At 55.6% G+C, this 20,926-nt stretch overlaps 1 protein-coding gene across 2 annotated transcripts; it reads right to left on the reverse strand.

Annotated features, from left to right (window-relative positions):
* Positions 1–1,398: 1,398 nt before the first annotated feature.
* On the reverse strand, positions 1,399–19,974 carry CD5 (CD5 molecule). 2 transcript variants are annotated; one of them, XM_037839894.1, is made up of 10 exons: positions 19,820–19,974; positions 11,343–11,381; positions 9,013–9,318; positions 8,493–8,555; positions 7,871–8,221; positions 5,775–6,059; positions 4,896–5,021; positions 4,109–4,162; positions 2,913–3,032; positions 1,399–2,341 (listed from the first exon to the last, which is right to left on the reverse strand). In XM_037839894.1, exons 1-10 carry the CDS (start codon positions 19,869–19,871, stop codon positions 2,253–2,255), a joined length of 1,485 nt encoding a protein of 494 aa, XP_037695822.1. In that variant the 5' UTR covers positions 19,872–19,974; the 3' UTR covers positions 1,399–2,252. The 2 variants fall into 2 exon arrangements, with proteins under 2 accessions (XP_037695822.1, XP_037695823.1); XM_037839895.1 differs by lacking the exons at positions 1,399–2,341; positions 2,913–3,032; positions 4,109–4,162 and adding an exon at positions 4,169–4,770.
* Between the last annotated feature and the right edge of the window lie 952 nt (positions 19,975–20,926).

Here is a 20,926-nt window from a genome sequence, read left to right on the forward strand (position 1 = left end):
GCCTGGCAAATGGAGTGGTTCTGATTCAGTTGCAGAGCCAAAGGGATCTTTTGGGAATGCATCACCCCAGCCTACCGCCACCAGAAAAAAAGTTTTCTAAAGAGATTTTTCTCCCTAGCTCTGTTTTGGGGGGTTGTTTTTTTTTTTTTTTAAAGAAGGCTGTGGCTGCTTTGAGGCCAAACTGTAGATTAAAGGATTTTGATCAAAGAAGGTGCTGGCAGGAGCCCCTCCCAGAGAGCAGCACCTTTGTTCCCTTTTGAGGGATCCTTTTCATCCCTGCAAAGTTGAGGGAGGTAAATGGGCGTCCCTGTTTCTGGATTCCCAGTAGGGTCGGGGCAGATCTGTGACTGGAGCTGGGCCTCCTGAGCTCTTGCAGGACTTTCAGTCCTGAGTTGGGGAGGGTGGAAGGCCTGGAGAGGTTGCTTTGGTTTAAAGAATTCCTTCAACTGAAATAGTCTCCTCTTTTGGAGGTTGGCTGGCTTGAAGTGCTCACGGGGATGGGGGCAGTTGCTGACCAGACGTGGCACGCTAGCCCCTGGCTCGCAGCTTTCTGGATCCCCAGCTCCAGAGCTGTAAATCCCCGTCAACCTCTTCACTTGCCCCTGCTCCATATCCTTCAGTAACTCCCATTTGCTCTACAAGAGTTGGCTTCTGTGGCTTGGACCAGTGATGGGTGTTAACGTCTAGCAGATACAGAGCCAGATCGCATGGAAGGCGGCCCCACACCTGAGACGTGTTACCCCACGTCCTGGTGCTTTCCAGGGATGGCCTGATGTCAAAGGGCTTAGTGAGCTCTGTCTTGCCTCTCTTCATTTGACCCCTAAGTTCCTTATTAGATATTCTCTTTTTTCTTGTGGTTACGGAAACCGAGGTACTGCAAGATTTGGTATGTGTCTAGGATGTCTGAATAGCAGAGGAGACAATTTCAGTTGTGAGAATTATTGAAATGAAAGGAACATATCTGGCTTCATTCTCTGGTTCTTGGGTTGGAAGGTTTAACTGCGATTGGCTGAAACTGCTTTGCTTTGGACTTTCACCTGTCATGTGAAACAAAAAACAAATCTGCTAGAATGTACGAGGTACCCTCTCTTTGTGCAGGGCTCTGAGGTGGCACTGGTGCCCTTGGGGCTTGGCAGTCAGTGGTCCCCGCTCTCTTACACGGGGATGGGGGTGCAGGGGGAGTCACAGGTGGAGGGGTTGGTGATGGGGCTTTGGGTCAGACTGCCCTGGGATGTCGGGGTGCACACACAGCTCACTCACTGACTGGCAGCTGCCTCGAGGGCTGAGTCGTCTTTGTGATCAGGCCTGCTGGCCTCTGGCCACGACGGCCAAAGAGTTACCCCAGGAGGTCCCCCTTCCTGTGGGCCCTGGACTGAAGGGGCAAGGGTACTCTAGTTCTCAGGAAGTAGAAAAAGCATTATTTACAGAGAACATATTAAGAACACACGGAGAAACCGCCCTCTCCCTACCCAGGTGTGAGCTTCCTTTGCACTCCTCATTGGGGTCAGAGTCTGAGGAGAGAGTGGATTCCTCCTGGGTGCTGCTTCCCAGCAGATGGGGAGAGGGGCTGCCAGGGTTTGCAGAAGGGATGTTCTTTCGGGCACCCATGTGTCTCTCCTTGGGGGGCTGATGCTTCCTGCGCTCTGCTCTTTCACGCTGTCCATATTTGGAGGGGCCAGCTGAGCTGTTTTGGGGGTTTTCACCTGGGCCAGGTTTCAGTGAGGCGGGCAGGAGGCGTAAGGGCTGGCTTGCAACTGCAAGCAGTAGGATCTCTTTGAAAGGCAGCCTCATTTCTGTCCACCTTCTGGCTGGGGGTAGAAATCAGGACATTGACTCCAAGGGGTGACTGCTGAGCATTCTCATGACAAATAGCTCTTGCTCTTGATGTATGTTCCTGGTCTCAGTTCCAACGAGATGAGAAGGAAAGGGATCAGAGGAGGAATCTCACACGCAAGTGCTGGGCTCAATCTCAGGGACAGCTGTGCCCTTCCAGAGTGTTCCCACCAGTGGGTGGGCAGTGCTCTAGGGGTGCTTCTCCAGCACAGAACTCTAAGGGCCTCTTTCAGTGTGGCCCGCTCTGCTCCCAACTGCCATGTCACCTTCCGTCACCCATGTCACTGATGCTTCAAGAATCCCGATGCTCAGAGCCCCCTGTTCACTTATGGGCAGGACTTATGGGTGAGGTGAGGAGCCGAGCGGCTGGTGCTTGTCCCCAGGGTGTGCAGCAGGGAGCCCGGGGACAGGACCACCTCTCACAGTTGCTGAGCCCCCCGCAGGTCATAGTCGCTGTCGGAGGAGTTGTCGGGCTGGGTGGAAGCCCGTTGCAGGGCCCCCTCCAGAGCTGGGGAAAGAAAGAGGGACCCTCCTCAGAGAGGCCATCGTACCAGAGCCCACGCCACAGGCCAGAAGCTCACAGCCTCAGAGCTTTTCTTCCTCGCCTGTCTGTTTTGATCCCATCAGCCAAGTGTTCACTAATGATGCTGACCTCCAGGCTCCCTGGTGCTTAACTGTCAGTGCCAGTGAGAGACTGACAATGCAGTGCAGGCCTGTTGGCCACTTAATGGGCCCTGGCCCAATGCAAAGGAATCCAAGGGGCCTCGTTTACCTTTGGGGGGCGGGGGTGGGGGATGGGTGGGCAGGACTCAAAGCCCTGCAGAGAATCAAGCCCATTAGGGTGCATGGCATCCAAGTTCATTCTTCTTTTGGGATGAGAGGCTCCCAGGCTGGGGAGATGGGGGGACAGCGGAGGCCTGTTAAGGCTGAATCCCTTCCCCTTCCTGCTGTGACCTGCTATTGCTATCGGCTCTCCTCTGGGCCTCTCTTCTCCCTCTGGGCAACTGCACAAACTTCCTGTCTCTGGCTGGCCTGCTCCAGCTCTGCCTGCATTCCCAGGAGGGCCTGGTGGTGCTTACCTGGATAAGCCGAGACCTGGGAGTTCCTGGGAGGCTGGCTGTATTCGTTATCCACGTGGGAGGCCGCGGGGTTCTCGACGTGGGACCGGATGGTCGCCGTGTGGTTGCGATGGAAAGACACTGAGCAAATGCAGGAGACAGTGTCATCAGCCTTGCTACTCTATCCTCCTTCACCAACAGCCACCAGAACTTTAATTTCCTGTTTCCGTTATGTAATGGGGGGAGAGGGCAAAGGCACCCACACCTCCTTCGATACCTCCCCCTTTTTCCTTTCTGCCTTGAGAGGTCCCTACCAGCTGTGGTCAAAAGCAGACTTTCAGAGCAGCTTTGGGTTGACCGGCTATCTGGTGGGGTGGGGCCTTCAAACAGTCAGTCATCAAACATTTATCAGGCAGGGAATTGGAACCCAAGTACCACACGGGTATACTCCCTGCTGTCTAGGAGCTGATGGCCTTTATACTGCAGTAAAGACAAGACAACACAGAGCCTTCTACACAGAGCCTTTCTGAAGGATTTGACCCTTGAGTTGTAATAGGGAGATGAATGTGGAATGTAAGGAGGGAGAGAGCTATGGTTCAACCCATTAGGGATGTTCTGGCCATGGCTAGTTAGAAGATGAAGACCAGGAGTGGGGCTGGGATGGTACATCAAACTGTTCTAAAAATGGCCCTTTTAAGTTGTTCTGTGATAAAGACGTTCCATGATAAACTAGTTTGGGCAATGCTTCTTAAAGTATCCCTGCTCTAGAAGCTGAACAAATGCAAAAATGCCCCTTTAAATGTTCTGATAAGTCCTGAAATAAAAAGAACCAAGCTTAGCTTGGCTTAACTCATTGTTTTGCAAAGTTGTGTGATCATGGAATCCTCTTTTCTAAGTACAACCTACAAACTCTGTTGGCCACTGCACAGGGGAACTTCTGGTCAACCCCAGAGGCCAACCAAGAGACAGAGGACACGCTGTGGCGTGTGGGTCCAAAACCACCTAACCACCTGCCCCGTCAAGAAACCTCAGCCCTCCTGGGTGTGGGGACGTGTGTTGACCACTGCTGACAAGAGTGGTGGAGATCAGAGGCCTCAAGCAGCCACGGCTATGTCTGTGGTCAGCCGTGAGCTTTGACCCTGCTGTCCTGGCTCCTCCCGGAGCCCCGTGGATGCTGGCTGGGGCTGAGGAGGACCCTGCGTCCAGCAGACACTCACGGTTCTGGTTCATTCCGGTCGGACCAATCCACTGGCGCTGCTTCTTCTGGCGGACTGGGCAACAGACAGGAAAAGCACATCAGGATGGGCGGCCGGGGAGGAAGGGAGGAGGTGTCATGTGCAGCTGACTGCAGGAGACTGTGGGCCTGCTGGCTTCTGCCCCCACATGTCTCTCACTGCCTCAGTTTCCTCACTTGGGAGGGGATCTGGAGCCATCCAGCTCCAAGGGGTGCACTCAGGAGGGTGCAGAGGTGGCCGGTTCTTCAGGAGAAATGGCCACAGGTATTTGGAAGCTGGATCTGGGAGGGTACCAGGAACCCACCTGACACTGCCCACTTCTCTTTCTGGCCCATCTAATCTCATGTCCTTGTCTTGAATAATTTCCTCCTGCATTCTCCGACTCTCTACATTCACAAGGTGTGCAAGTTCCCATTAGGTAGAAGGGGAAACAGGCTTGGGAGAGGAGGTGGTTCCATCAGTCATGTGCTGCTGCCAAGTGGTGACCTGGGCCTGGGACACGTGTCTTCTGACTTCAGAGACCCTGCCCATGACCCTGGGCCCACCGTAGTCTAAAGCACGGCCACACTTCTCTCTAGCCCCGGAGCCAGCCACGGGCCAATCAGAAAGTCTTTACGATGTGTCCTGATCTTCTGTTTCGGTTGCTTTGGGCAGGAGAGGGACAGGGTCGGGTGATGAAGCAGAGGTGCCCTCAGCCCAGCTGTCTGGCGCAGGACACCCCCACCCTCCACCCCACAGAGGACCAGGGGCTTGGGGCGCCTGCACCTACATTTCTTGAGCAGCTTCCGGTAGACGAGAGGGCCGCACTTGACCAGCAGCACTGCCAGGAGCACCAGGGTCAGAATAATGCTGATCACGGTGCCGGTCCCCAGGCCCGCAGGGTTGGGGTCCTGGCCTGGGGGAGGGGGAGGCTTAGGTCAGTCGCAGTCCTGGGGTATAGACACTGTCCGTTCAGGGGGAAGCCTCTGGCTGGCTGGCTTCTTCCTCTCACCTTTGTCTCTCTAGTAATTTACCAACAAGCATGGAAGGCAGTTGTCTATCTGCCCATCTCTCCATCCATCTCTGGAATTCTCTGCTACCCATTCACTCCTCCACTATTTATCTTCTAATAGTTGATCATCCAGCTATCATTGACCACTATCAACCATTTAACTTTCTATCATCTGTCCATTACTCATTAGTGATCATCTTGCCATCATGTATCACCATATACCAATATAAAATAATGTACCAGTAGCCACCCAGGCATCTGCATATCCATCCATCCATCCATCCATCCATCCATCCATCCATCCATCCATCTCTCCTTTTCATCATTATTCAATTACCATCAATCTCTCCATTAACATAGCAAATCTCTTCCCTCTAGCCCTTGGTTTTCTATTGTCCATTCTGCCTGTTAGAATTTTACCATTTGTTGTTCACCTATTGGCTGGTCCAGCGTCTCGGCCATCACTCATGCTCATTGTTGTCTGTGCACTCTTGCTCCCCCTTCCCCCCACTTGTCATCCTCCCCCATCCTTTCCTGGGGCTTGAGGGCTCTGTGTCCAGCTCCTGGGACCTGCTCTTCAGGGACACGTTCACTGACCGGGCCCGAGAGGGAAAGCCAGAGCCACCCTCCTCCCCACTAGGGCTGTGGCCAACTCACATGTCACAAAGACCCTCTTGCAGTGACCTTTTCTCTCCAGAAGCTCGTGGCACTGGGACAGCTTCTCCTGGGGACACGAGAACCCCTTCTCGCTGGCGTCCAGCACTTGATAGGAGCTGAAGTGGCCGCACTGCTGCTCCTGGCACACCTCCTCCCACCGAGCCGCACTCTTGGCCGAGGAGCTGCTGCACAGGGCCCTCCACTGCTTGCCCTGGCGTACCTCCACGGTGCCTTCGCACTGGCCGCTGCCCCCCACCAGGCGGCTCTGCACCTTGGGCTGGAAATCTGGGGAGGGGAAGCAATTAGAAATGAGGAAGTGGACCCGGAGGCAGCTCCGTTGGTGGCCCCTAGACTGCACTGCCCTGCCACGGGGGCCCCGTGCCACTGGCAAAGGAGGGCCACCGTGTGGGAGCACCAGGACAGGCCGCCGTCCTTTCTCTCCTTCCCTTCTGCCTGGTGTTGTCTCTGGGCAGCTGCTGGCAGACATCCTGAGATGTGGCAGCTTGGGTGCTTTCAGAAAAGGGGCCGACAGGGTGGCTGAGGCCCGGCGGCAGCCACCAGCAAGCAGTTGGCCCCAGAGCCAGGTGGAGGTAAGAGAAGGGTGGTGGAAAGAGGCTGTACCTGGTCCTCCTTCCCAGGTGCTTTCCAGAAGGGGGAAACTGAGGCCCAGGGCTGGGAGATACTCCTGCTCCCTCCCAGTCCCTGGCAGTTCACAGGTGGGATAGAACCCAGGAATCCTGCTCCCGGGCCCCCACCCTGGGGCTGGGCTTTCAGCGCAGGTGACCTCTTCCAACAGAGAATCACATTTGTTTCTGCTTCTCGAGGTGGGGCTGGGACTCTTTTCCAGGACATCCAGCCAGAGCTGAGCCCACGCATGCTCCTTTTAGCGGGAGTTGTGACTTCACCAGCTTTGGCCAGTTTCCATAGCAACATCCACGTTTAAAGCCCTACCAGATCTTCTATTTGGAAGTGACTTCAAAGGCAAGACCTCTGGGTATGGGTCTGCAGGTTGTACTGTGCCCAGAGGCTCCCAGCTGAGGGAGAGAAGGGCGGAAAGCCAGCCCCTGCTTCCCACATGGAGCCAAAAGATCCTTCCGCTTTGCTTTTTTTTTTTTTTTGTTTAATTCATGTATAGTGGCCTAGGGGTTGGGGGTGGCCCTGCTTCAGGATAGCTGGTGGCCCAGCGCAGTGCTCACCAATTTGTGCTCAGGAATCACTGGGACCTTGCTAAAATGCACAATCTGATTTCAGCAGCTCTGGGCTGGGGCTTGGGATTCTGTCTCTCTAACCAAGCCCCAGGTGATGCCCACACAGCTGGTCCAGGATCACACCTTGAGTAGCAAGGGCTCAGGCCACAGGTTCTGGGGTAACATTGAGCTCTATGATTTTAGACAAGAACTTTAATCTCCCTGTGCCTCAGCATTCTCATCTGTGAAATGGGCCTAACAGCACCCGCCTTCCAGGTTGGTTGTGAACATTAAAGAATGCCCTGGAATGGTTCCTAGCACCAAGTGAGCTTTCAGTAAGTATCATGTATTATAGTCTGGATCCTGCTGGAACACCTCGGTGATGAGGGAAGCACCACCTCTGCAGGTGGCCCGTCCATGCCAGGATTCATTGTCCTTATTTTGATCTGTGTTCTGTACACCACCCTCCCATTCCCCACCGTGGATCCTGGTTTTACCCCTTGGAGTGACACAGACTTAGTCTCATCTCTGTCCTCCCCACCAGCAGGCCCGTCTCTCCATCTTGGCTGCCTGGGGCCTGGAGCCCTCTGCAGAAAGCCCTCCAGGAAACCTTCTCTGTTTCCTCTCTCAGGGTCCCTTTTCAAGAAAAGTGCCCAGCTGCGCTCTGAGTTCCAGGCACCTTCAGGGGCCTCGGGGACCTCCCACCTCTCACCATATCTCTAGCTGATCTTACAAACTTCCCTCCTGCAAGGCTCGACTCCCCCCCTGAATGTTCCATTCTGCTCTGGCCGTTGGCACAAGCCGCGATTCCCATCAAACCTCTCCCTCGGACAGCCGAGCCCAGTTCACTGAGGCTGACGACCCGGGGGGCAGCAGAATCCCCCTTGGGCTTGGTCAGGTTTCACTCACCCGAGCAGAGGAGGGCGAGAGCCCGGCTGTCCTCCTGGGGCTGGCTTTTCTGGAAGCACTGCTCCAGGGAGGCACAGCTGGCATTCTGGATCTTCCATCGAATGGGCAAGGGCCTGCGCTCCCAGCGTACCCGGGGGTCTTGCGGCCCGGCTGCCTCTGCCTCCTCGGCCTTTGGCAGGTGCTTCAGGAAGGTGCCACACTGCAGGACTCCACAGAGGAGGTCCCCCAGGCCCTGGGCCCAGTCCTCAGCCTCGTAGCTGATGGTGCCGCCCAGACTGCCGCTGTAGAACTCCACCACGCCGGCACAGTGCGGGCCGCCGGGCGCTGCCACCAGCTGCAGCCGGGGCGGAGCTGAGAGAGGAGGGAGAGGGGAAGCCAGGCCTGAGTGCAGGAACCAGCCACACTCCTTGTTTGGCTCCGATGCACCAACAGACCAGTGACTGAACTAACTGCCTTGGTAGGTGGTGAGCTTCCCGTCACAGGGAGGTACCAAGCATTGCATAGCACATGACAGCACTACAAATTTTCGTTGTTCTCACACCTGAATTTAACTGGGTGTCCTGCGTCCGTATTTGCTAAGGGTGAATGACCCTACCCTCGCGGGGCCTCAGGATTCTCTTACCTGTGGGCTCCGGAGTGGTTGTGGCTGGAGGGCTCGTGGGCGGAGGTGTAGTCCTCAGGGGCTCTGAAATAAGATACTCTGGTGAGGCAGGGGAGAAGGAGGAAGGCAGTGGGGGAGGAGGGAAGAATTTGTGGTGGGGCGCCAGGGGCAGGGAGGGTTGGGGGTGGCTGGCAGTGTAGAGAAAGACCCAGAGCTTGTGATGTAGCTGCCCCTTGCCACGCTAGGCCCACTTGACCACACGTTGTCTCTGTGCCTCCTGTGAGGTGGGTAGTGACCGCCCCATTTTACAGATGGGGAAATGGAGGTTCAGAGGGGATGATAAAGCTAGCAATTGGCAGAACCAGGTCCTGGGACCTTTTCCATTCTCTCGGACAGGTGCCAGCACCCCCTCAGCCCTCCCCTTCTTGTTCCCCCTTGGTGTGTATGTTTGGGGGTGGGGGTGCTGAAAGTCGGGGCCCCCCTCCCCCTGCCTGCCTGCTCAGGCCCTGGCACCCAGACTCCTGGCTTGGCTGTTACCCACCTAAGCAGACCAGGACCAGAGGGAGGCACTGGTCTCCCCTGCTGCTGCTGCAGTTGGCAAAGGACCCCGGCTGTCCCTGGCAGAGGAGCTGGTCGCGGGGCTTGTTGAAGTAAGAGAAGGGGGCGAGGGTCAAGGCCCCCCCGCAGCGCAGCTGCTGGCAGAACCTCGTGCCCATTGTGTTGTCCTCCTGCCGGTGCAGGCTCCAGCCCCAGCTCCGGCTGCACACTGTGCGCCAGCGGCCCCCGTGGTACACCTCCAGCTGGCCCTGGCACCGCGAGTTGGAGCTGCTCAGCTTCACCGGGATCTCTGGGGATTAAAGACGCAGGGGTGGGGTGACAGGCAGGGAAAGGTGCTCCCCGGGGGTCCCCACTACTCCCTCCCACCTGGGCCCCCATGCCCAGCCCAGCCAGCCTTCCTCCTGCCCCACAGTCTGCCTCCCCTCCCCTGGCCTTGTGCCTGGTGATTTCTGTGAAGTCCTGGGGCACCGCAGGGACTTCCCAGCCACAGGGCCTGGGACGGTGGGGCCCTACATTTCAGAGCCGAGGGGGGATCACCTCGCTCACCCTTCTCCTGGAGCCTCTGCTTCAGAAAGGTCTGAGATGGGAGCCTGGGACCTGTTTCAGTTGTTTATTTTTTAGCTTTTAAAATCAATTTTATTGAGGTACAGTTTACACACAGTGAACGGGCGCAGATCCATGGGTGTTGACAAATGTCTACACTCATGGAACCACCACCGCCATCTGGAAGTGGGTCATTTCCATTACCCTTTGCAGTCGGTCTCCCCTGACCCAGCCGTGGGCAGCCACTGAGCTGCTTCTGTCACTAGAGATGAGTTTTGTCTGTTCTGGAATGTCGTATCAATGAGTCATATAGTGTATACTTTTTTTGCTCAGCATGTTTTTGAGGTTCATGTTGCCATAGGCACCAGTAGTTCATTCCTTTTTATTGCTGAAGAATGCTTCATTGTGTGGATATCCTGCAATGTGTTTATCATCCACCCTTTGGGTGGTTTCCACTTTTTGACTACTGTGAATATTCCCGTACTAGTGTTTGTGTGCACACGTTTCCATTTCTCTTGGGTAATTACGCAGGAGTGGAATTGCTGGGTCATAGGTAGGTACACGGCCTGCATGATTTTATAAAGCTCCATGCAGGAAAAATTAAGAATATATATTTGTTTTGAATCTGCATAAAGGGACTCTGGAAGGGCATATGAGAAACTAATGAACATGGTAATTACCTGGGGCATCTTAGGGGGAGGGACTGGAAAGAGGGGGGCAGAGAAGGAAGTAGTGACACTCGTCACTGTAGATCTTTTTATATTTTTACATTTTGAGCCAGGCAAATGTATTGTCTAATCAAGAAATTAATTTTTTTTAAATGGCTCTTCCAGGTGATGCCGAGGTAGGTATTTTTTGCTGGTTGGCAACCACTGGTCCGGCTACCTTCTCCTTCCCTCAAATGGGGACACTTGGGCCCAGGGTGCCAGGCTGTGGCTTGCATCTGTCCCCGGAGTGGTTAGAGGTAGAGCAGAGTAATCTTCTACAGGACTCCCCCACCAAGTTAACTCACTGACTCCTCACCAGGGAAGAAATTTTATCCTTGTTTTACAGGTGAGGGAATTGGGGGCTCATGGAGGCCAAGCACTTGGCAGGGCTCAGAGCCAAGATGGCAGTGCCGGCTGCCAGCGCCTGGGCCAGGGCCCGCCAAGGCCCCCACGGCATTTCGGGTTGGTCTTCGTGAGACCCTGCAGCCACACGTCCCCTACAGCAGGTTGTTACCACAGGTGTGCGCAAAGAGAGGTCTGTGGCAAAATGAGTTTGGAAACTGCCGAGTTAAAAACGGGTTCAACAGGTTTCTTCGCTGCGGGACTTCTCAGAGCCTTTACTGGCTGGTATACGCTCTCAGTCTCCAGTGGGTGATGCAGTGTTGCCTACCCTTGGTTCAACATGTCCCGTGGAACCTTGTTTGGGAAACACCGGACCTCCTGTGCACTTTATAATCTGGTGCAGCCTCGGTTGCACGAGCCTTTGGCTGTGGAGCATCCGGCAGGAGTGGTTAGGAAGCAGGACTTTACAGTGTGCATTTAGGGGCTGGGATGTGTCCTGCATGTGGTGCTTGGCTTATAATCATCACCATCCTGAGAACTGGTGTTGGCAACGTGCTTTATGGCCTCCACCTGCACATGGGCGTCTCGAGTAGGGGGTGGGTGGGGGTGGGGCTGTCTCAGGTGGAGGGACAGCTGCCTAACTGTCTGGGTCCCCTCGACAGCCCGCTGGCCTCCCAGCCCCTCTCCCCCTACCTTGGGCCTCCACGTGGCTCTTTCTTACCTGAGTCCTTCTGGCTGGGTCCTCCGAGGCAGGAAGTGACTGTGGACGGGAGAGAGGAGGGTCAGGAAGTGAAGACCCCTCCCTCTCCCTTCTCCCCGCCTCACACCCACCCACAGCTGGAGCATCGGTCTTTGCAGCCTCCCCCTCACCATCCTGGGGGTCAGGGGCCCAGATTTTCATACTAGATAGGCTGTAACCCCAAAGCGGGTCATGGAATCAATTTAGTGGCTTGCAGCCATCAAGTTGAAAAAAAAAAAAAACTGAAATGGAAGAGAGTAGAGAATGTCAGAACACACTGCGCGTTGCAAGGTCGGGATCGCTCGTTGTGCACAGGGTTGCAATGCAAAAATTTCCTGCCTGTTGCTTTCAATCAAAACAGTTTGAAATCCACAGTTCTGGAGAATTGAGAAAGGAGCCCGAGGGGATAACCAAGACTATCTTTACTACTTTCTAATATTCCCAAAGTAAGATAAGAATAGCAGTAATTTATCTTTAATAGCTGCCAGTTTCCGGAGAAGACAGTGGAAGCTTGAAGAGCTGAAGGGACTTGCCCAACGGAGCACAGCCCATTGCAATGGAGCCCTGACCAAACCCCTGAGAAAAGGGGTTTGGAAGGGGCCGGCCTTCCCTCCGGCTTGGCTCCTGCCTGGGCCCATTCCGTAGGAACGTGGCTGTTCGGGAACCTCTGCCTCCGACCAGCCCCATCTGGCAGCGGAGCTGGGCACAGCGGTCCAGGCCGAAGGCTCATGGCCCGCTGTCCTGTGGCTGGCGAGGAGGTTTGGTTTTTTTGGGGGATGGGGTGAGGGAGTAAGCTCGTTTGGCCTTGGAGCCCACCCTCCGTGCCCACCACCCAGCTTTATCAGTAACATAGCAGGTATTTGAACTCCCATCTGTCTGACTCCTGGGCTTTCCCTTTTGGGGGCTGGGGGCACACTGGGTCAGGGAGACTACTTTATACAGTAAAAAGCTATGTTTAAATTGCTTTTGACAAATCGTTTTGGTGTATTAAGAAGTCAAGTGTTCAGAAAGTCTATTCTTTCCCAAGTACTCTGAAGCTGATGGTAGAATTTTAAAGGGAGACGTGCCTCCACCAGCCTGCCCCCTCCAACAAGACTCCTTGAAATGAGATTGTTACAGTCCTTTGATAACAGTTTCCCCCAATCTCAGCAAGATCCCATCTGGGGCATCCTGGAAGTCATGGATGTTGGAAACAGAAAGCTATTTTTCTTACATGTAGGGAGCAGTGGCCAGAGTTCTGGCCTGGGTGGGGTGAGGGTCAGCCAGCTGTCAGTCATCGAAACTATTAGAGTGGGTAGGGGCAACCTCAGAAGGACATAGCATAGGTGCCCAGCTAGAATTGTTAGACAGGAGGCTGGAGGCCCTTTGACCTCCCCTCACCTCTCGGCCTTGACCTCTAGCCTCACCCCTCCTCTGGTCCCAGTTCCCCATCTGCAAGCAGAGCAATCCATCTTTAGAGAGTCATTCCTTTGGCCAAGCCATGAGAGCTGGGGCAGCTGTGGGGAGAAGCACCTATAGGAGAAGCACCTTTGAAGCTTTACAACATAGGAGGGGTTTTACAGGCAGTGAGAATTTTCTAGACTCTGGGTCCAAGTCCTACTTTACCACTTCCTGCCTGTGTGACCTGGGGAGCAAGTTTCTCAGCCCTGCCAAGCCTTGGTTTCCTCCTCTGTAGCCTGGGAATCTGTAGAATGGGACCAGTTTTGCATTGATGTTGTGAGGGTGAGAGGAGATGGTCTGGTAAGGGCCTTAGCCCATAGCCCAGCACCTCCCTGGCACGCGTTCCAGGCTCAGAGCTGGCCATGCTGAGTGGGCAGACTGGGCCCGGGGCAGGTGTGAACAGCTCCTTGGACCTGCCTGGGCCCATTCCCAAGGGGAGGCTTTCCCGTGCGGAAAGCTTGGAGAACCAGATCATCGGGGATCACCACGCCCCTTTCCCACTTGGAAGCCTCGTGGTCTCCAGATCGCCACAGCCAACATTCATTGTCAGTGACAGCTACTACCACTTATCCATCACCCGCTAGCTTCTAGCACCAGGTGGATTCTTGCAGAAATTATCTCGAATCTTCCCCGCAGCCCCACCACGTGAGCTGACAATGTTTCCAGTACAGGAGCTGGGGAAGGCCAGTGCCCTGCCCGGGGTCACCAGGCTGGCAGGTGCCAGGGCCTGCTCTGGAACCACCAGGCTGACTTCAAAGCCCACACTCTCTGCCCTCTGCCCCCCAATCACTCTTTCAAAGTGTTGAGCTTAGGGGGGACGCAGAGATGAGCACAAGTTGACCCTGACTCTGAGCTGCTCTGGGACTCTGAGATCCTTCCAGATCATACACAGAACAAACAGCCCAGGAGGACCATCTCTGGAAAGACTGAATGAGCTGGAGAACCAAGGGACATTTTTAAAAGAACATGTTCTGTTAAGAGAAAGGGGTCTGCCTTGCAGGGCCTCCACCTCCCTCTGGGTGCCCACTTCCCGAGAGGACCAAGATCTTGTCTCTTCTCCCTTCTTCCCTCCATCACCACTGTCAATGCTTCTGTAGTTTTCACTCTTTTCCAGGCATTTTAATTCTGTCAGTCCCCATCACAGCACTCTGAAGTAGGTGCTATTATTTTTATCCCCATTTTACAGATGAAGAAACTGGGAGAGGTTAAGCAACCTGCCCGAGCTCATACTGCTGGCTAAGTGGCGGGGCCGGGATTCTAACCCAGGCCTTCTGGCCCCAGTCTGCACTGCGACCGCTGGGCCGAGCTACCATCCTTCCCTCCAGTGAAATGGCCTGCCCTGGGTTTCACCAATCCCCGTGCATACCGCCCCGCACTTTGGCTCCAAGGGCCGTGTCTGGCCATAGCTGAGCCACCTGTGCCTTCTGATTTGCAGGGTCCCCATGTCCCCCACTGCCGCTCAGCATCATGCTCTGCCCCGGCTTCAAACACAGGAAGGTTTCTGCAGCAAAACATGAATTTTCACACTAAGCGGGATGTGTTGCGATTATAAATAGCCTCCTGGTTGTTCAGCTCAGGACTTGCTCCAATCGTGTCTGCCAGAAATTTACCAATGATGTGTGGGTTTTGGAATTGCGGTAAAGGATTGGGGACCTGTGGAATAGGTCCCAGTTCACAGCTGAAGAGGCTCTCGAGACACAGGGCATCCGGGCACTTAGAACACAGGGGGCCAGACTTGAGCCCGGGGGGCTGGCTTCACAGCCTGTGCCAGCTTCAGCTCCGTGCCCTGCATGAACCCTTTAGTATAATTTGCATTTGCAGCTCCCACAAGGAATGGAGGTCAGGGCTGTGGGCTGCGTAGGGTTCAGTGGCACCAGGATCCCTGGGAGGCAGGTACATTCCCAGTGCTAGTAACAGTGACAGCCAACATTTACGGAGCCCGTCCCTGTTTCTGCCCCCACAGCCTTGCATGCCTGGGGCTGTCGCCGTTCCTAGTGGTAGGCAGGGATGGGGACTGTTTAGTGTAATTTGGAAGTTAGATGTTCTATTTTTTTTTCTTTTTCATAAGCAGTGCTCAGCACCACCAGTCCATAAACTTCTCCATTGCCGCCGCCATCCATTTAAGCCAAACACTGTATGTCTGACTCACTTTGGGGAGTATTCTGGATTTTCCTTCTTCGCAGGCTCTGTCTACACTGGCTGACTTTGGAGGTCAGAAACCCCTCTTTTCTGAAACAATGGTTATCCAGTGGAGCCCCGTCTAACCTGAAGCTCTATCACAGCCTCGGGGTGTGTGTGGGGGGAATCTTCTAGAGCCAAAATTCTGTTTTTCCAGTAGAGCCAGGATGCAGAAGTTGGTTTAAGGTTAGGAGCTGTTTTATGTGCAAAACATGCATCAAATCGCCCTGGCCTCAAGCTAGGAGATGCCTGGGAATGGGTTGCCCTGAGGAAAGCAGATTCCAGTCTCTAATCTCGCTCACCCCAGGACCTGCACCAATGAGGCAGCGAACTCCCTGGTGGCCTGGCATGTCTAAAAGAATCTGCGTGAGTTTCATGCCATGTATTATCTTTACTGTCACAGCGACAAGCTCCCCTTTTCTGGCAGAGCTCACATATCACAGAGCTCTTTCACACCCAGGAGCTCATTCTTTCTACTCAGCAGGTCTGCAGAGGGGACTCTGCTCACCCTCATTTTCAGAAGAGGAAACCGAGGTTCAGAGAGGCTGAGTGACTTGCCCAAGGTCACACAGCTAACTGGGGGTAGAGTCAGGACCGAAACCCCATGTCCAGTGCCTGGCAGGACCCCGTGGGAGTTTAGCATGGGGAGACCCCAGAGCATCCTCACCCCACAGTACAGATGGGGGAAACTGAGGCCAAGGAGAGGAAGGAGTCATTTCAAATGCCTCCATAGGAGTCTGTGGTGACACAAAGGCCCCTGGTCACCTCCTCCCACCAGCACCACCCCCAGTTTCCTACCCTATACCCACCACATCTCTCCCAGCCACTCCCCCCTGGGAGAGGAGTCCTAGGGTCCCCGTGGGAACTGTGAGATAAGCCCCCAAGGGGCTTAATGATAATGGCTGAGACAGTAGGTATAGAGGAAGTGGTACAGGGTCACAGGCCCTTATCTGCAATTCAAAATCCCAAAAACCAAAAGTGTTTTCAAATGCCTTTGGCTGGAGGGTCCCTCTTTATGTGCATATCCCCAGTTTCACTGCAGAAATGGGGAAGGGGACAGTGATTAGGGAGTTTTACCCTCGGGAGGCTTTCTGAACACACACTACGTATACAATATTATCTTTCTAGAATCTGGAAAATTCTGAATTCCCAAACGCGTCTGGCCTGAGGCTTCAAGCTGAGGGTCTGTGGCTTGAGATCTACACACTTTCTCCTCTGCTCGGCCCCTGCCATGGTTCCTGAGTTCCTCGGAGACAAAGCCCTGTCCTTCCCTTGGCCTCCACGGCCTGCTCCCTCCCTGCCAGCCCGGGTGGGGCAGCCCCTCTGCCTGGGTTACTGTCCCCCAGGGCCCCACAACAGGTTCACGCACTCCTTCAGGATTTGCTCAGATCCTACCACCTTGGGAGACCCACTGAACTCTCCCTGGGTCACTTGGCAGCGGCCCCCAGCGCTCCCAGTCCCCGACAACCCTGGTTCATTGATCTCTGCACCCCTCGTCACCTTGGAACATGCGTGGCATCCCTTGCTTATTTGTTTGTCTCTGGTCTGTCTCCCCCATCACACCCTGACTAATATGTCAGACCCTCCAGGATGGGATTTTGACTGATTTGTTCACTGCTATGTCCCAGCACTAAGGCCTGGTACAAGACAGGTGCTCAATATTTGCTGTCTGAATGAATGAAAGAATGAATGAGATTTCATCTTTGCAATCGTCCTCTGGGGTGGGAGCTGCTGCTATCCCCATTTTGTAGATGAGAAGGCTGGGGCTCTAGGAAGCGAGGTGACTACCCAAGATCTTGTTATTTGTGAGCAGCCAAATAGGAGTCACACCCAGACCTCCTCCACAGAGCTGTACACGCACATGCACACACGTGCACCTACAGCACACTCACACAGCACATGCACTTGCTCCCACAGAGTTGGTGCTCAGTCAATTTTGCCAGGTTGAGTTGAAGTCCCTCCCTAGAAGTGGGGGCTGACTGCCGCAGGGAAACCCTGGAGCCAGACGAAGTGACCCTCAGGGCCAGGGCCAGCCCCTCCGCCCCCAGGTCCCTCCATTCCCCGCTGGGCCTCAGCCTCCGTGCCCTGGGACAGCAGGGCCCGCAGCCCGCTCACCCCCTTCCCTGCCCTAGACCCCGGCTCCTCGCCAACAGCCAGGTCTCCCAGGAGGGTCCCTGCCTCCGAGCAGCCCTCCCTGCCTACCCCGTCTCGGCTGCCCTCCTAGCGCCCACTGTTATTTCATGTCAGGCGTTTGTTGTTTCTGTCGTTGCGCTCATCCCAATATTGCAACGTCTGTAAATGTTTTAAGCGCTTTTTTACGTGTTTTCTGTAACGGGTCTCCTCTATTGATCTGTTGGACCCACTGGACAGAGACTCCCGTCTTGTTTGCTGCTGTATCCCTGGTGCTTTGCACAGAGCTGAGCGGGCAGTCCACACTCAAGAAATATTTATAGATGAATAAGTGAGTGAGCTAATCGCCTGTACAAAAGGATTGGGGGAGAGAATGAGGGATGGCCTGGCCAGACCGGGTCCTACCTCACCTTGTTTTTTCCTGGCCCTGGGGATAATGATAATAATAACATTAATAATAAAAATAATAAATGCTAACATCATAATAACAATTAGTGTATTGAATACTCACTCTACTAGATGCCAGAAACCATAAACTCTAATATGTGTCAATTCATCTACTCTTTATAATTGTCTATGAAGCAGGTACTGTTTTAGTCCCATTTTGCAGATGAGGAAACTGAGGCAAAACTTATCCAGGGTCACCCAACGAGCAAGCGGCAGAGCCGGGATTCTCCCTGCGGTGTCCATGATTTACCGCGCTCCAGTGCTGGCTTCCGGAGTCACAGCAGCTGGGCCTGACGGGGAAGCTCAGGGGTCAGAGGTGCCTCCCTACCTCACCCCAGACAGGTGAGGGCGAGAAGAGTGAGCTAAAGACAGCAGCAGAGGGGGCAGCTGAAGGAGGACCCGGCTAAAGGTGCCCAAGCCATGGCACAGCCTGATGGCTCAGCCAGAGGCCGCAGTGTCCCCAGAGCACTCGCAGGCTGCAAGGCACGTCCTCTTGGCTTGAAGGCTACCTGAGCTGCCTGTTCCCAGCCCCAGCCCGGGCCCTTGGCGCCCCCAGCACTTGGGGACTGCATGTCTGCTGGTGGTGGTTGTCCTGTGGCCGTTTTCCTACGTGTGGGGGTGACCATGGCTTGTCCTTTCTCTTAGCTAGAAGGGCCTCCGGAGGGACACGTGCTGGGCTGTATCGGCTCTGCTGCTCACCAGCTGCTCTGCCTCGGAGCTCCCTCTCAGCTTTTCTGGGCCTCGGTTTACCCCACTGTAAAATGGGGGCAGCGGACCTGCCTACTTCATGGGGTGTTGTGAGGCTGAGACAAAAATGGCTTTACAGGTATTTTTTGTAAGCTGCGACCCACTGAGCAGAGGGAATCTTATCATCCACCAGTTCACACACGCACACCCGGCCGGGCACCAGATGCTCGCGGGCTTCCGGCATGTTCCCTACCAGTGTCAAAGGCCCTGTCTCCCTGTCTTCCTGACTCTGGGCCGCGGTGGATGGGAGGGTCTTTAGAGTGGGACCCCACTTCCAGGCCCAGCCCGCCTGGCCCTCAGCAGAATCAGAGGCCAGAGGTGGGGTTTGGGGGGAGTCTCTAGGGCCTGATCCTAGAAATCCCCATGGCCAAGGGGGCTACAGCAGGTACTTGGCCGGGTCCTCAAAGCCAGCCAGGGGTCCGGCGCGAGGCCTCTGTGTTCCTCTTGCGGTTACATGTCAGCGTATGTGAACATGTGTGCACACGTGCTGTTGTCACAGGCACGGGAGAAGCAAGCCTATATTTGAGGGCCCTATTCCATCCATGAAAGCACACGCACACTCACACTTGTGCAAACACACCCAGCCTCTCCAGGTGGGACTGAGGCTTCCTGCTACGGCGGGCAGTGCCCCGAGTCCTTTTCCTCCAAACTGGGGGTGCCACCTGCTCCTCCTGCTGCCACTTGCCCTCACCCTGGAGCCAGGCACCTCTCTCGCCCTGCTGCACCTTGCAATCCTTAGGAAAGCAGTCCGATCCCGTGCAGCTCTGCATTTTATAAATGGGGAGTTTGAGGCCAGGAGAAGCTGGGGGACCAGGTGGAGCTCATACCCAGCAGGGCCGAGAATGTGGGGTTCAGGCCTCCCAGCAGCAGAGCCAGTGTCCCAAGGTCTCGGGGATGGGGGGACCCTCAGTGTCCACCATCTCCTAAACAAACAGGAGGCTGCAGACTCAGTGTGTCCCTAAACTTATCTTATCCCCAACCAGTTTCTCTAGAGGCCCCCGGGGCGTTTCTGCAGTGGCCGTGGGGGTGGGGTCCTGGAGCCCCTTCTCCAGGGCCCCACGGGAAGGGGAGCAGACACGGTGTGTGCTCAGATGCCTGCAAGACTGCCAGGGTCCCCTCCTGGACCCACCGGGGCTGCTCCCTGACATGTGCACAGCTGCCTTCTCAGCGGCGGTCCCCACCCCTCCTTGACCCTCTTCCTGCCCAGCATGCCTTCGGGGCTGCTCCAGGAGGGGTCCTCTGTGGAGACCCCGCAGAGGGGAGCCCACATGGCTTGGGGTTGGATGACTCCATTTCTGGTTGGAAAGCTGGGTTGAGCAGCTGTGGGGGTGAGACAAGTAGGGTGAAGACAGACCTGGGGTTGGGGTCGCAGGAAGGGATCCTGGTGGCCCCAGCCCTCCGTGACCCTCCAAGAAGGTGACATGCAGGCTCCAGAGTCAGATGGAGGGAGAGCTGGAGCCCCCTGTCGTGCACCCTGAGCCCAGGCGCCCTGGCTGACGCCTCTGTAGGGTACTCACCCAGCATCCCCAGCAGGTACAAGGTGGCCAGCGGCGGCAGCTGGGTCCCCATGGGTGCGGCCTCCTCCTGCCTTGGCTCTCAGCTCAGCCCCGTGGGTGACGGCTTCTGGCCCCGGGTCTCGCTCTGGGGACGGCAGGGGTGGGGCGGGCAGGCAGGCAGGGGTGGGACGGGGAGCAGGCAGTGTGGGGCCTGCGTCACCCGTGTTTGAAACTGAACTGTCGACTTCCTCCAGGCAAAACCACCTGCCCCGGCTCGAGTGGCAGCCCTGGCTTCTGGCAGCTTCCTGCCCGAGGTGCCCAGGGCTGGGGCAGTGCCCCCTGACTTCCCCGCGCAGGGACCAGGGATGGGGATCCTGGGGCCAGGCTTGGGGTGGGGGGCAGAGCCCAGAGCCAGGAGTTATGAGGAGAAGGAGGCCTAGCACCTGCTGGGGTAGCCTGAGGGGCCTGAGGAGAACAGAGAGGTCCCTGAAGCAGGCGGGGTCCCACCGAGAGGGCTCGGAGCTGAGCTGGGGTGGTGGGAGGTGGCAGCGGGGGGCACATATCAGTTCTTGCTGCTGACTCAGCGATGAGAAACCAAAATGAAACCACCCGCCTCCCCTTTATGGGGGAAGGGGTTGGAAGTTTGAGGTGAACCCCCACAGGTGTCATTTTACCAGCAAGCTCAGGGGATGGAGTCTCCAAGAAGGCTGGGCTTGCATCAGTGTGTGTGTGTGTGTGTGTGTGTGTGTGTGTGTGAGCTCCATGCTGATGTGTGTGTGAGTTCCATGCTGGTGTGTGTGTGTGTGTGTGTGTGTAAACTCTGTGTGAATGTTGCTCCTGGAGAGGCAGGGATTCCAGGGTTTGGTGACACAGGTGGAGGTGGCCTGGGCCAGGGGAAGGGCTCCAGCCTCCCTGCGGCTGGAACTGGACTCCACGGCTCCCTCCCCTCCTCTGTGTTCAGGGATGGGACAGACGGAGGCCCAGAACCAGGCTCCTTGGGGCTTCTTAAAAATCTGGCCCCTTCCCGGCAGCATAAAACAGCCGAGGACATGGCGGCAGCAGCACACTCAGCGCCTCCCTTATCCCCACTCTGGGATCTCCCTGGAGGTCTCGGGGCCAGACTGGTCT

Source organism: Choloepus didactylus, chromosome 6, assembly GCF_015220235.1.
Source record: "Choloepus didactylus isolate mChoDid1 chromosome 6, mChoDid1.pri, whole genome shotgun sequence".
NCBI lineage: Eukaryota > Metazoa > Chordata > Mammalia > Pilosa > Megalonychidae > Choloepus > Choloepus didactylus.